The sequence below is a fragment of the Arachis ipaensis genome, chromosome B05 (assembly GCF_000816755.2).
Source record: "Arachis ipaensis cultivar K30076 chromosome B05, Araip1.1, whole genome shotgun sequence".
NCBI classification, from domain to species: Eukaryota; Viridiplantae; Streptophyta; class Magnoliopsida; order Fabales; family Fabaceae; genus Arachis; species Arachis ipaensis.
In genome coordinates, this window is record NC_029789.2 from 28,158,536 (window position 1) to 28,171,642 (window position 13,107).

Genomic DNA, 13,107 nt, shown 5'->3' on the forward strand with positions numbered 1-13,107 from the left:
AATTCGAGAAAAATTAATTTTTTTATTATAAAATAAGTTGAATTTTTATAATTATTTTATTTATTCTTTGTTACAAAATATAATAAAATAGAGAGAGATTTGAATGGATGTCAGCTATGTTTACCTTTTGTTACGAAAACTTAGGGAGGAGATTATTGTCAACTAGCACTTGTATACATAGTAAAATAAAATGACTATGATACCAATTGTATCTAGAATCTCATGGAAAAGGAACAGCTATGAGATCTAAAGTCTATATCCTTGACAAATGACAACTAAGCCAACATTCATATATAGATACGTTGAAATTGTATATGATAGTATCACCAAGGTCTTGAAATATTACTTTCTTTTCACATTATTTTTATGTCTTAATACTCCATGCTTAGCTTACAATCTCTGTTAATACTTAATATTGTTGTCTTCCCTAATTAATTTTAAAATCATCAAGCTTATTTCCACTATATATTATTACGATAAGATAAAGGGTGTGTGTACTAGTTTAAGTTTATTTATTTAAAAAATATTATTCCAAAAAAAAATAAATTTCACAAATATACGTATTAAAAATATAACTTTAAGCTTTTTGAAGTAATATAAAAAAATCTGAACAAAAAATAGCTTCTTTTCAAAAAGATATATATAAACAAAAGAAGTTAATTTTGATGCACTGTCAGTGTAAATGTCAGTGTAAAGTAGTTTTACACTGTGCATTTAATTACGTAACGTCACATCAGTAAAAACGACTATTTTTTACGTTAAACGCGTGAATGATCATCTAAAAGAACAAATACAATTACACTACTATATAAAATATTTATATTGTTAATATATCAAAATTAAACTTATAAACAAAGTGCAGGGTGGGAATTTGTTGAATCTGACGGTGCGTCGGATGGATTGTTGATTATGTGGGATGAAACAGTCTTTAAAATGAGTAATTGTTACAAAGGAGAGAGGTGGTTGTGTGTGGTAGGAACTATTTTGAAGAATAACTTCAACTGCGCTTTTTTCCTGATTTATGGTGCTCATACTAGAAACAAAAAACTTGTGGTGTGGGAGGAGTTGAGCTATATGGCAGGTTTATGCCAGGTTTCTTGTTGCTTCATGGGAGACTTTAATGAGATTGTTCAAGTAGAAGAAAGGAAAGGTACTACTGATTTAACAGCCTCTGCTGAAGATTTCAAGAATTGGATCTAAGATATGCAACTGGTGGACTTGCCACTTAATGACCGAAAGTTTACCTGGTTCAGAGGCCGTTCTTGTAGTCGGATTGACAGAGTTTTGCTCAGTCTGGAATGGGTGGAGGAGTTCCCAGAGATTTGCCTAAGAGGGGGACCAAGGGGGTTGTTTGATCACTGTCCGATGATAGTGAAAGATACTAGATTGAGATGCGGACCGAGACCTTTCCGAAGCCTTGACTCATGGTTCACACATGAAGGTTTTCTCAAACTGATCAAAGAGGAATGGAGAGAGTTAGGGGAGAGACAGTTCACAGATAAATTAAAAGCCTTGACTATTCCATTGGGGAGGTGGCACAGGGACAACTTTGGTGGCATGGATAAAAAAATAATGAAGTTTGAAGAAGAGATTAAGAAGGTAGATGACATGATTAGCAATGAGGTGTATGATGGAACGATGGAGGAAAGAAGGAAAGCATTAGTGATTTGTTGTCAGAAGTGGTATGTGAGAAAAGAAGTGCATTGGAAACAGATGTCACGGTCTCGACTCGCAAAGGATATGGACAGAAATACCAGGTACTTCCACAACATAGCTTAAAATAGAAGGAGGAATAACAGGATTGATACATTGGTAATTAATGGAAGGTTAGTGAGAAACCAAGCGAGAATAAAGGTAGCTATTAGTGAATTTTATAAGAATTTATATCATCAGGAGGAGTCTCCCTTAATTGGCTTTAGGGATGGATTGGTTGAGATTATACCTGAAGACGAAGCTGCTAGTTTAGAGGTGCTGCCATCGGCTGATGAGATCAAAGATGCAGTGTGGGACTGTGAATCCTCTCGAGCTCCTGGTTGCGACGGATACAATATGAATTTTATTAAGAAATGTTGGGATGTGATTGGAGTTGAGTTCACAACTGCAGTATTGGGATTCTTCCAGACATCTAAGTTACCGGCGGATTCTAATATCACATGGGTTGCACTAGCACCTAAGTTCATTGGCGCTAAAAAAATCAAGGACTCTCGACCAATCAGTATGGTTGGCTGCGTGTACAAGATGATTTATAAGGTCTTGGTTAAGAGGATGCGAATAGTTATGCCAGGCCTAGTTGGAGAGACTCAGAGTGCTTTTGTCAAAGGTCGGAAGATACATGACAGAGCTCTTATTGCGTGTGAAACAGTACATTGGCTTAAAACTCGAAAAAAGAAAGCAGCAATCATCAAACTGGACTTCTAAAAGGCATACGATAGGGTCAAGTGGAGCTTCGTGGACATTGTTTTACAGAAGATGGGGTTCGGGCGACAATGGAGGGAGTGGGTGATGGAGTGTATAGGCACGACTTCTATGTTAGTATAGATAAATGGTTCACCAACAAAACCGTTCAAGATGGAAAGAGGTCTGAGACAAGGTGATCCACTATCTCTATTCCTGTTTGTACTTGTGGTGGATGTACTACATAGAATGATTGGAGAGGCAGTTCGAAATGGCCGGATTTCCCCTTTATGGGTTGGGAGAGATAATATAGAATTGTCTCATCTTCAGTTTGCCGATAACACGGTATTGTTCTGTCCGCTAGAGGAGGAAATGATAAAGAACTATAAGAGACTCCTACGATGTTCTGAGCTGTTGTCGGGATTAAGCATCAACTTTGATAAGTCTAACTTGATTCCAATCAACTGCGAACATCAGTGAGTGCGAAGTATGTGTAGCTTATTATTGGGGTGCAAGGAAGCTTCTTTGCCAGCTAGATATCTTGGAATTCCGCTAGGAGCGAACCCGAGGTTGGTCAAGACTTGGAAGCCAGTTATAGACAAAGTAGAGAAGAAGCTCAGTTTATAGAAATCAAAGATTCTAAACAAAGCCGAAAAGTTAGTGCTCATCAAAGCAGTCCTAAATAGCTTACCGGTTTACTATTTAAACTTGTACAAAATGCCGAGGGCCGTGGCGGAGAAGCTGATTTCGCTACAGAGAAGGTTCTTGTGGAGTAAGGAGGATGGTCGGGAGGGTATGGCTTTGGTGAGGTGGGAAGTGGTCCAAGCTCCGAAGAAGTTAGGGGGCTGGGAGTCGGAGATGCAATGCTCCGCAACACCGCACTCTTGTTTAAGTGGTGGTGGAGGTTCTCAAAAGAGGAATGTCCACTTTGGAAGAAGGTGGTATGATCTTGTAATAAGCTGTCCCCCTATGAGTTGTTGTCCACACAAGCTGTGCCTAGCCGAGGGGGTCCATGGAAAGACATTTGCCAACTACAAATTAAGGAGCAGCATATAAGAGAAAAGATCATAACAGGCTTGTCCATGGAGGTTGGTGATGGGAGAAGAACTCACTTTTGGGAAGATGTTTGGCTAAGTTGTGGTCCTCTAAAGGATAGGTTTCCAAGGCTCTTCTCAGTTTCAATTCAGAAAGGATCTGTCATAGGGGATTGTGGGTTTTGGGATGGGCTACAATGGATATGGAACTTCCAATGGAGGCGTGAGCTCTTCCAATGGGAGTTGGAACTTGTTAACCAATTACATAATACCTTAAGTCCGGTTAATTTAGTTTTTGATAGAGAGGATAGAGTTGTATGGAAGTTTGACAGGCAATGTGTTTTTTCTACTAACTCCTTTGTGCAGGTGCTACAGGCAGAAACGATCTCGGCTGACGTTACTAGCTATAGCTTTACGAAGACTCTTTGGAAAGGACTTGTCCCTCCAAGAGTAGAGCTGTTTACATGGTTTGTCTTGATAGGCAGGGTGAATACAAATGAAAGATTATGTAGGCTAGGAATTGTTAATCAGGGTGGTAATTTGTGTGTATTATGTAATAAGGATGTTGAATACGTTCACCACTTATTCCTTGGCTGTGAATTTACTTGGCAGGTGTGGTGTGCTTGGTTATCTGAGTTTGGTAGACTATGGTCTTGTCCAGGTAATTTGAAGGAACATTTCCAAAGCTGGACAGGTACAACGAGTAGGAAAGTGGAGTGCAACAGGTGGTTCATTAGCTACTTCGCGGTTGTTTGGAACATCTGGCTGGAGAGGAACAGGAGGTTGTTTCAGAACATAGGAAAAGGTGTTGAAGAAATATTCAACATATCCATGGTTCACTACAAGGAGTGGGGGATGCGACCATCCCTTTTGTTGTTGATGGCAATGCCGGAGATGACAATGGGATAATTATTGGTGTGTCGTTTACTAGGTGTATTTATAATGTGTTGGTTTTTGTCCATGTAATTTCTATGTTACTAGCTCCACTTGTGTGTTGAGCTTTCTTCTTTTTAAAAAAAAAGTTTTTTCTTTTGGTTTCTCACAATATCCCCTAACGCGGCAGGTCAAGGACTAATCCGCTGCGGTACTGAGTTCCATTTAAGGGTTTGTCGCTGGCCAATGGGTTACTACATGCACAAGGCGAGATTCGAACCCCCGACACTTATTTAAGCGAACTAGTAAACTAATTACTAGACCAACCCAACTTGATTAGAGCAGCGTATTAGTTAGTTATGAAAATATACACACATGCATTACCATTTTTTTTAAAACAAAAAGGATGATTTCCGTATGAAGCCAATTAAGGTAATCTTAGCCAATTTCTATAACTGATATTTTATTTGAAATTTTAATTTTAAATTATAAATTTTAGAGTAATACTACACATTCAAGTTTTTTTATGAACTAAATCTAACCAAATTAAACAATAAGACTTAAAGTAATGTTACTTATAATTGATTTTTATTGATGTTAGACCAACTTAGTTAGACTTAGTTAACAAAAATACTTGGATGTATAACATTATACTAAATGTTAACCCTAAATCCTTAACATCTAAAAAATAAGGGTTAAAAAATATTTAAACTTTAATTTTTTCAAAAATAAAAAAATTAATTCTATAAAAAAATTAATTTATAAAAATTAATTCTTTATACTTATTCAAAAGTGAATTGTTAATGATTGTTTGTCAGAAATTCATATTTAGAACTAAGTTTTGCCATATATATGACAGGTGCGTTGTGATGGATATATTCGAACAATTATATCGACCAACTTCAAAATTATCAAAAGATAAAAAGGACGAAATTAAAAAACTTAAAAGAAAAATTTGCGTGCACTTTACTAGATATTATATTATTGTCTGTTCATAATTCCTATATATCATTGAAATTTAGCATGAAAAAATGGTGATTAGAGTGAAACAACCAAGTGTAATTATTAAGAAAATGACTCAATTACAAATATGATTACATTCATGAAATTAATAAAGCCCTTGCTGTTTTGATTAATTGGCTGAATTAAAACCATGATGATTAGTACGACTAATATATGTCACATTATTCTCCGGTAGTTACACCAGCCATTTTTATGCGAAAGAAAGCCCATTTCACTATCGAGTAACACTGTATATTCAAGTTTTTTTTGTTAATCAAATCTAATTAAATAGGTTTAATATAATAAAAATTAGTTATAACTGATACGAAATAAAAAGATAAATAAAACAAAAATTTAAAAGGATGGGAGAGCGAGAGCGAGAGAGAGCGAGAGAGGGTTGGGGAAACACCGGGAAGGGTAGGTTCAGGATTTTAGTGCGACAAGAAAAGGATTCCAGGATTTGGAATCGGGAGGAGTACGTTCGTTTGGAACGAGATTCATTCAGCATCTTTGTGGACAGATTACCAGAGGACATTTCGAAAAAGGAATTGTTTGGACTATTTTCTTGGACGGAAAGAATTAACGACATCTATCTCTCAAGGAAGCTGCGAAATGGAATGATCTGCCTATTCACATTCATACGATATACTACGAAAGGAGGAGTATTGAAAGAAATTGCAGAAATGAACCGTATGCAGTTAAGGGGGAAGGAGATGTTTGTAGGGGAGGCTAAGTACAGAAGAGAGGATTCTAAGGAAAGGAGGACAATGGATGGTGCCGTTGCACGGAGAGGTACAATTGCGGTGGAGGCTGATCGAGGGATCGAGTACCATCAGGAGGACGTTTGTGCCAACGATAGGAAATGCGCAGATGAAATCAATCCAGATTCGACCACGGTTCCAGAGAAGGAGCTGATTAAAGTGAGAGTGAAGGGTCTGGAGGTCTCTGTGGATACGACTAACATGAATTGGCTACAGAGGAGTGTTGTTGGGAGCACCACGAGAGAAATTGACTTCCGATTGTTGAACGATTTAGCCCGGAAGGCCTGGCCTCACATTGTTAAAATTTGTGACGTGGGGAAATACAAGGCCTTGTTGATTTTTGATACTACTGAGAGTGCGGAAGAAGCGTTGGGGCTGTCTGAGGATGCCTACTGCAGTTCTTTCAGAGTGTGTGCCTATGGACTGAGCAGGAACGGTGTGATATGAGAAGGGTGTGGATTGAGTGTTATGGAGTTCCGTTACATGTTTGGTCAGAGGATACATTCCGGGCGATTGGTGGCCAGTGGGGTGAGGTGGTTGCTTGTGAGGACGAAACAAACTTTCTCACGTCATTCTGGGTTGGCCGGGTGCTGATCGATACATGTCAGTTTGATGCTATCCATGAAAGGCTCCGCTTATCTGTAGGGTCGTCTAGCTTCGATGTGTGTGTCAAGGAGATGGAAAGCGGTTCGCATGGCTATGCGGGTGGCGTGATGCAAGTTGTTGTGAACGGGCATGAGGGGAATGTTGAGAGTAACGCTGGTGGTCCTGGAAGTCCCATGCAGTGGAAGGGTTGGGACACGACGGCTGAGATGGTGGCACTGACGCTTAGGATGGAAGAAAGGCCGGAGGGCAGAGGCATAATTACTCCTGAGATATTGAACGAATACGAATGGAGTAACAGTTTTTTGAATTTGAAAATTTCAACGGCAATGGATACGGATTTAGCTCCGAAAGAGAGAAGGGCTGACCATGCAGTAGTTACGTCAGAAAGAACTCAATCTTGGGATTATGATGGATATCGGGTGGTTGCGGGTGAGGTTACAAGCAGGTTTGGGGTGGGTTTGAATGCTAGACGGGCCAGAGACATGAGACCTAGATACAGGGCCCAAATGGAGATGCCTAAGGAATCTGAAGCCGGATTGGGCCTAACCAACCAAGGCCTACACGATACTCCTAATGCTGGATCTGAGTTGGTGCTTCTTGGGCCTGGAGTGGAGCGGGTTAGAGGCAACACGATGCAGGTTCCTCGCTTGATGCGACCTGGGTGCAGGGATGCTGCGGATCTGCGCTGCGACGTCGAAGAGGGGGAACAAGGCGGCGCAGTCTTGGTCGTCGCGGACAAGTATAGGGAGGCATGCAGGAACCTTAACCCGGAGAGCGCGACGCGCCTCCCAGTCACGGGTGGTTACCACTTGACGTCCTCCACGATGGTGTATGAGACTGGGGCGATAGCAAGTCGGGCGGCTGTCGGTGAGGGGTGCCCGGGTCGGCTGGCGTCCCATGCGGGGGCTAGTGGGCCGCGACAGAGGCCACATGAATCTCGGCCTTGTGCTGCGGGTAGGGAGTCTGAGCAGGTTGCGTGGGAAGGAAATTCACCGGGAAGGAGGAACGAGGAGATGACTCTGGGGGGTTTGGGGCGCAGGAGACACCGTCAGTGAGCGGTGGGTTGGAGGCGGACCTCTCTGGTGGGGACAAGGGATATGCGGTGGCATGTGATGGCAATGTTGATGGATGCCATAAGGGAGGGTGGCGCCGTCAGTTGGAAGGAGATGGAACAAGGTTGGGAGACATATATGTGAAGATGCCATGGAAGGGGGGTGGCAAGGGAGAGCAGTGTAATGATCCGGAAGGTGAGGGTCTTGTAGAGGATAGTGACATAGGTGACCATCCAGGGTTGGTGGATCTTCCGCCGGAGCTACATACCGGTGGTTCGAGGGGAGCCTTGAAGGACCAGTGTAATGCCACCTGTGACGTAGGAAGCGAAGCTGAATCGGAAACGGCCGAGAACAGATGGGCAGCTGAAATACAAGAAAACCGGAAAGCCTAGAAACTTGCAGTGGAATCTGGGGCAGTGCAATATGATGAGGAAGATGACATTATCGCAATACTACAAGCACAGAACAAGGCAATCGCACAGAAGAAAAAGCAAGCAAAGCAGAAGGAGAAAGTTTCAGAAGAAGCAAGCAAAGCAAGCACAGAAGAAGGAGAAGTCGACCGAAAAATCGGAAAAGGTGTGTATAAATGCGTTAAAATGATATTTAGCTCTTGGAATATCCGGGGATTGGCAGGAGTTGGTAAACTGAGCATGGTAAAGAATTTTCGGAGAAAGTTTAAATTGCATATGTTAGGATTGATAGAGACAAAGAAAGAGGTCATGAACAACCTTGATATAGTGCAACTGTGGGGTAACAGTGCAGTTAAATGGGAGTTCGTGGGGTCCTCTGGTGCTTCAGGTGGTCTGTGTTTGATGTGGGATGAAACAATATTTCAGATGAACAACTGCTATAAAGGAGTTAGATGGTTATGTGTGGAGGGTGTCTTACTAAAAAATAATTTTTCTTGTGCTTTCTGTTTAGTTTATGGTCCGCATGATAGGGAGGGAAAGCTTGTTTTGTGGGAAGAGCTGAGCTTCTTGTATGGGTTATGTCAGGTCCCGTTTTGTTACATGGGAAATTTTAATGAGATAACTCATGTGGAAGAGAGAAAGGGAGCTACTTCATTGGCGGTGTCTGCAGAAGAGTTTAGATCATGGATTCAGGATATGTAGTTAGTGGACTTGGCACTCAATGATCGCCTGTTCACTTGGTTCAGGGGGCAATCTTGTAGCCGCATTGATAGAGTTCTAGTTAGTTTGGAATGGTTAGAAGAGTTTTCTGAAACAAGGCTGCGAGGTGGCCCAAGAGGATTATCAGACCATTGTCCAATGATTATAGAGGTCACTCGGATTAGAGGGGGGCCAAGACCTTTTCGGAGTCTGGACTCATGGTTTACTCATGATGGGTTCTTAAGGATGGTAAAGGAGGAATGGAGGAGCTTAGGCGAGGTACAGTTCATGGATAAGTTAAAGGCACTGACGACCCCGCTGAGAAGATGGCATAGAAAAAATTTTGGGGACATGGACACAAGGATTACACAGCTTGAGGATGAAATAAAGAAAGTAGATGACATGGTAAGCACCGGAGCGGCTTATGGGACGGTTGAAGCAAGGAGAAAGGCGCTCGTGAGCTTCTGTAGGAAATGGTATATCAAAAAGGAGCTACATTGGAAGCAGATGTCCCGGTCTCGGCATGCAAAGGAGATGGATAAAAACACTCGTTACTTCCACAATTTAGCCTCAGCCCGAAGAAGGTCAAATCGGGTTGATACCTTGATGGTTAATTATAAGGGGCTATACCACCAGGAGGCAGCGCCGGATATTGGTTTCAGGGATGGGCTGGTAAAGCAGATTCATGCGGATGAGGCAACAGAGTTAGAGGTGATGCCAACTATTGAAGAAATAAAGGATGTAGTTTGGGATTGCGAGTCTTCAAAGGCACCAGGCAGTGATGGGTATAATATGAATTTCATAAAGAAGTGCTGGGGAGAAATAGGAAGGGAGTTCACTAGAGCGGTGATAGGGTTCTTCCAATCAGCTAAGCTACCTAGCGAGTCAAATGTCACTTGGGTGGCACTGGCGCCGAAGGTTACTAGAGCTAGAGAAATAAAGGATCTCCGGCCGATTAGTATGGTGGATTGTGTCTATAAGGTTATATCTAAGGTGTTGGTTCGGAGGATGCTGAAAGTAATGCCGAGTTTGGTAGGAGAGACACAGAGCACCTTCGTAAAGGGAAGGAAAATACATGACGGGGCTCTGATTGCTTGTGAAACTGTGCATTGGCTAAAGTCTCGGAAAAAGAGCTCAGTGATAATAAAGCTTGATTTCCAAAAGGCTTATGATAGGGTCTGGTAGAGCTTTATGGATATTGTATTGCAGAAGATGGGGTTCGGTCAGAGGTGGAGAGGGTGGATCAAGGAGTGTGTCTGCTCTGCATCTATGTCGATACTTGTAAATGGATCACCTTCGAAGCCTTTCAAAATGGAAAGGGGTTTGCGGCAACGCGACCCACTGTCTCCCTTTTTATTTGTGTTGGTTGTTGATGTCCTCCATCGGATGATTGGAGAGGCGGTAAGAAACAGACGTATTTCGCCACTCATGGTTGGAAGGGATAATATTGAGCTGTCCCACTTGTAATTTGCGGATGATACTATTCTTTTCTGCCCGACTGAAGATGAGACCATCAGGAATTATAAATGGCTGCTCCGATGCTTTGAACTGATGTCCGGGTTGAGCATTAACTTTGAGAAGTTCAGCTTTATCCCGGTCAATTGTGATAGGCTATGGGTCCGTAGAATGTGTCTTCTATTGGGTTGTAAGGAGGCATCACTACCAGTCAGATATATGGGCATTCCACTGGGAGCAAACCCGAGACTGGTGAAGACATGGCAACCGGTAATTGACAAGGTGGAAGAAAAGCTGAGTTTGTGGAAAGTAAAGACCCTTAACAAAGCAGGCAAGCTGGTCCTCATTAAGTCTGTCTTGAATAGCCTGCCTATTTACTATCTCAGCTTATATAAGATGCCAAAGACAATGGCAGAGAAGTTGATTTTCCTACAACGGCAATTCTTGTGGAGTACAGAAGATGGGAGGCACGGGATACCGCTCGTGAAATGGGAAGTGGTAATGGCTCCTAAGAAGGCAGGTGGATTGGGAGTTGGTGATGCAGTAATTCAAAATATAGCATTGCTTTTTAAATGGTGGTGGAGATTCTTAAAAGAAGACTGTCCGTTATCGAAGAAAGTCGTTTGCTCCTGTAACAGCATGGATACTGCTGTGATGCTGGGCGCCCAGCTTGTACCCACAAGAGGGGGTCCTTGGAAGAATATCTGTCAGCTACAAATAAGCCATCCGCAGGTGCGGCAAAAGATGATCAGAGGTATGGCTATGGACCTCGGGAATGGCAAAACAATCCGTTTCTGGGAGGATAGCTGGCTACCTAATGGGGTGTTGAAAGACTTGTTCCCTAGGCTTTTCTCGGTTTCCAACCTTCACGGATCTGTTATAGGTGATTGTGGATTTTGGGATGGGTTAGAGTGGATTTGTAGTTTCCAATGGAGGAGAGATTTGTTCCAATGGGAGTTAGATTTGGTAAACCAACTTCATGAGATTTTACATTCAGTCAAGCCCACAATTGAGAGAGAGGATAGAGTGGTATGAAAATTTGATAACACAGGTGTTTATTCAACTAATTCCTTTGTGCGAGTGTTGCAGACAGAAACTCTACCGGAGGAAATCACAAGCTATAGCTTTACTAGTGCAGTTTGGAAAGGATTCGTCCCTCCAAGGATTGAACTTTTTTCTTGGTTTGTGTTGGTCGGCAGGGTGAATACCAAGGACTTCGGGTTATTGATCCGAATGACAATATGTGTTTGTTATGTTGTAAGTCTGTGGAAACTGATTTTCATCTATTCCTTGGTTGTGAGATCACTTGGCAGGTGTGGTGCGCTTGGCTGCTTGCCTTTGGAAAGAGGTGGAGCTTTCCAGGTGCATTAAAGCACCACTTTGAAAGCTGGAAGAATTCATCACCAAGAAAGGCGGACAGAAAAAGGTGGTTTATTGGATTCTTTGCTGTTATATGGACGATTTGGCTAGAAAGGAATAGTAGGCTATTCCGAAATCGGGCTTCAAGTATGGTGAAAATTATAAACAGGTCGTTTACGTATCCCGAAGAATGGGTTGGTGGTGAGCCCTTTGGTTGTTGATGGCCATGCCGAAGATGACTAGGGGTTGTTGTATTTGGATTTTCGATGTTGCTTTTAGCTACTTTTATTGCTCCACTCTGTTGTGTTGAGCTCGCTTTACTTCAAAAAAAATTTGAAATTGAATAGAAAAGATACATTAAAATTGAAATAAAAACAAAAAGGATAGGTTGAAATTGAATACGAAGAGAATCACTCTACTTTCTACCAAATTTCTTGATGCAACAAGAAAGGAACTCCTCAACCTAACTTGTCAACGCCATAGTTTGGAAATTGAATCTAAAGGACTCCTCAACCTTCTACCCAATTCCCTGATGCAACAAGAGAGGGACTCCTCAACCTCAATTGTCCACATCATGATTTCATCACAAAACCAAAAAAGGGATTTTTAAACCTCTAAATCATTCTATACTACGACTACAATAACTAAGGAGGTATTTATAACCTCTTATTAGGTTAAAATAAAGAAAAATCCTAAAGCCCATAAACATAAGACCCAATCTAGTAATTAAATAAACAAAATCAAAATACATTAAATTAAAATAATCTAAAAATATAAACTAATATTTTCTAAATAACACTTGAACTCTTCATATCACGAACATTTAAAGCACGAATATTTTTAGATTATTTTAATTTAATGTATTTTGATTTTGTTTATTTAATTACTAAATTGGGCCTTATGTTTATGGGTTTTAGGATTTTTCTTTATTTTAACCTAATAAGAGGTTATAAATACCTCCTTAGTTATTGTAGTCGTAGTATAGAATGATTTAGAGGTTTGAAAACCCCTTTTTGGTTTCATGATGGAACCATAATGTGGACAATTAAGGTTGAAGAGTCCCTCTCTTGTTATATTGGAAAATTGGGTAGAAGGTTGAGGAGTCCCTTCGATTCAATTTCCAAACTATGGCGTTGACAAGTTAGGTTGAGGAGTCCCTTTCTTGTTGCGTCAAGAAATTGGATAGAAAGTAGAGTGATTCTCTTTGTATTCAATTTCAACCTATCCTTTTTGTTTTTATTTCAATTTCAATGTATCTTTTCTATTCAATTTCAATTCTTGTCTTGTTTATCTTTTTATTTCTTTATCATTTGGTATCAGAGTTCAAGTATTAGATTAATTCTTATTAATCTATATTCATTCTTCTTTTATCATAAAAAAAGAGTCCAGCGTCTGTCGCGTCTTTCTTTTTATTCTTGTGTTCTTGTTTTCGTTTGCGTTTTATTATTGTTTAAAAAAAGAA

General features: G+C 40.9%; 1 protein-coding gene across 1 annotated transcript; it reads left to right on the plus strand.

Moving 5' to 3' along the window:
* LOC107640492 lies at window positions 1,204–2,418 on the plus strand. The gene is made up of 2 exons (XM_016344009.1): window positions 1,204–1,757; window positions 1,920–2,418. The coding sequence occupies exons 1-2, from the start codon at window positions 1,204–1,206 to the stop codon at window positions 2,416–2,418; spliced, it is 1,053 nt and encodes a 350-aa protein (XP_016199495.1).

Coding starts and splice junctions, on each gene's coding strand:
- LOC107640492 (XM_016344009.1), top strand. CDS start 1,204: ATGCAACTGGTGGACTTGCCACTTAATGACCGAAAGTTTACCTGGTTC. Junction 1,758..1,919: donor GATATGGACAGAAATACCAG/GTACTTCCACAA, acceptor AATTGGCTTTAG/GGATGGATTGGTTGAGATTA.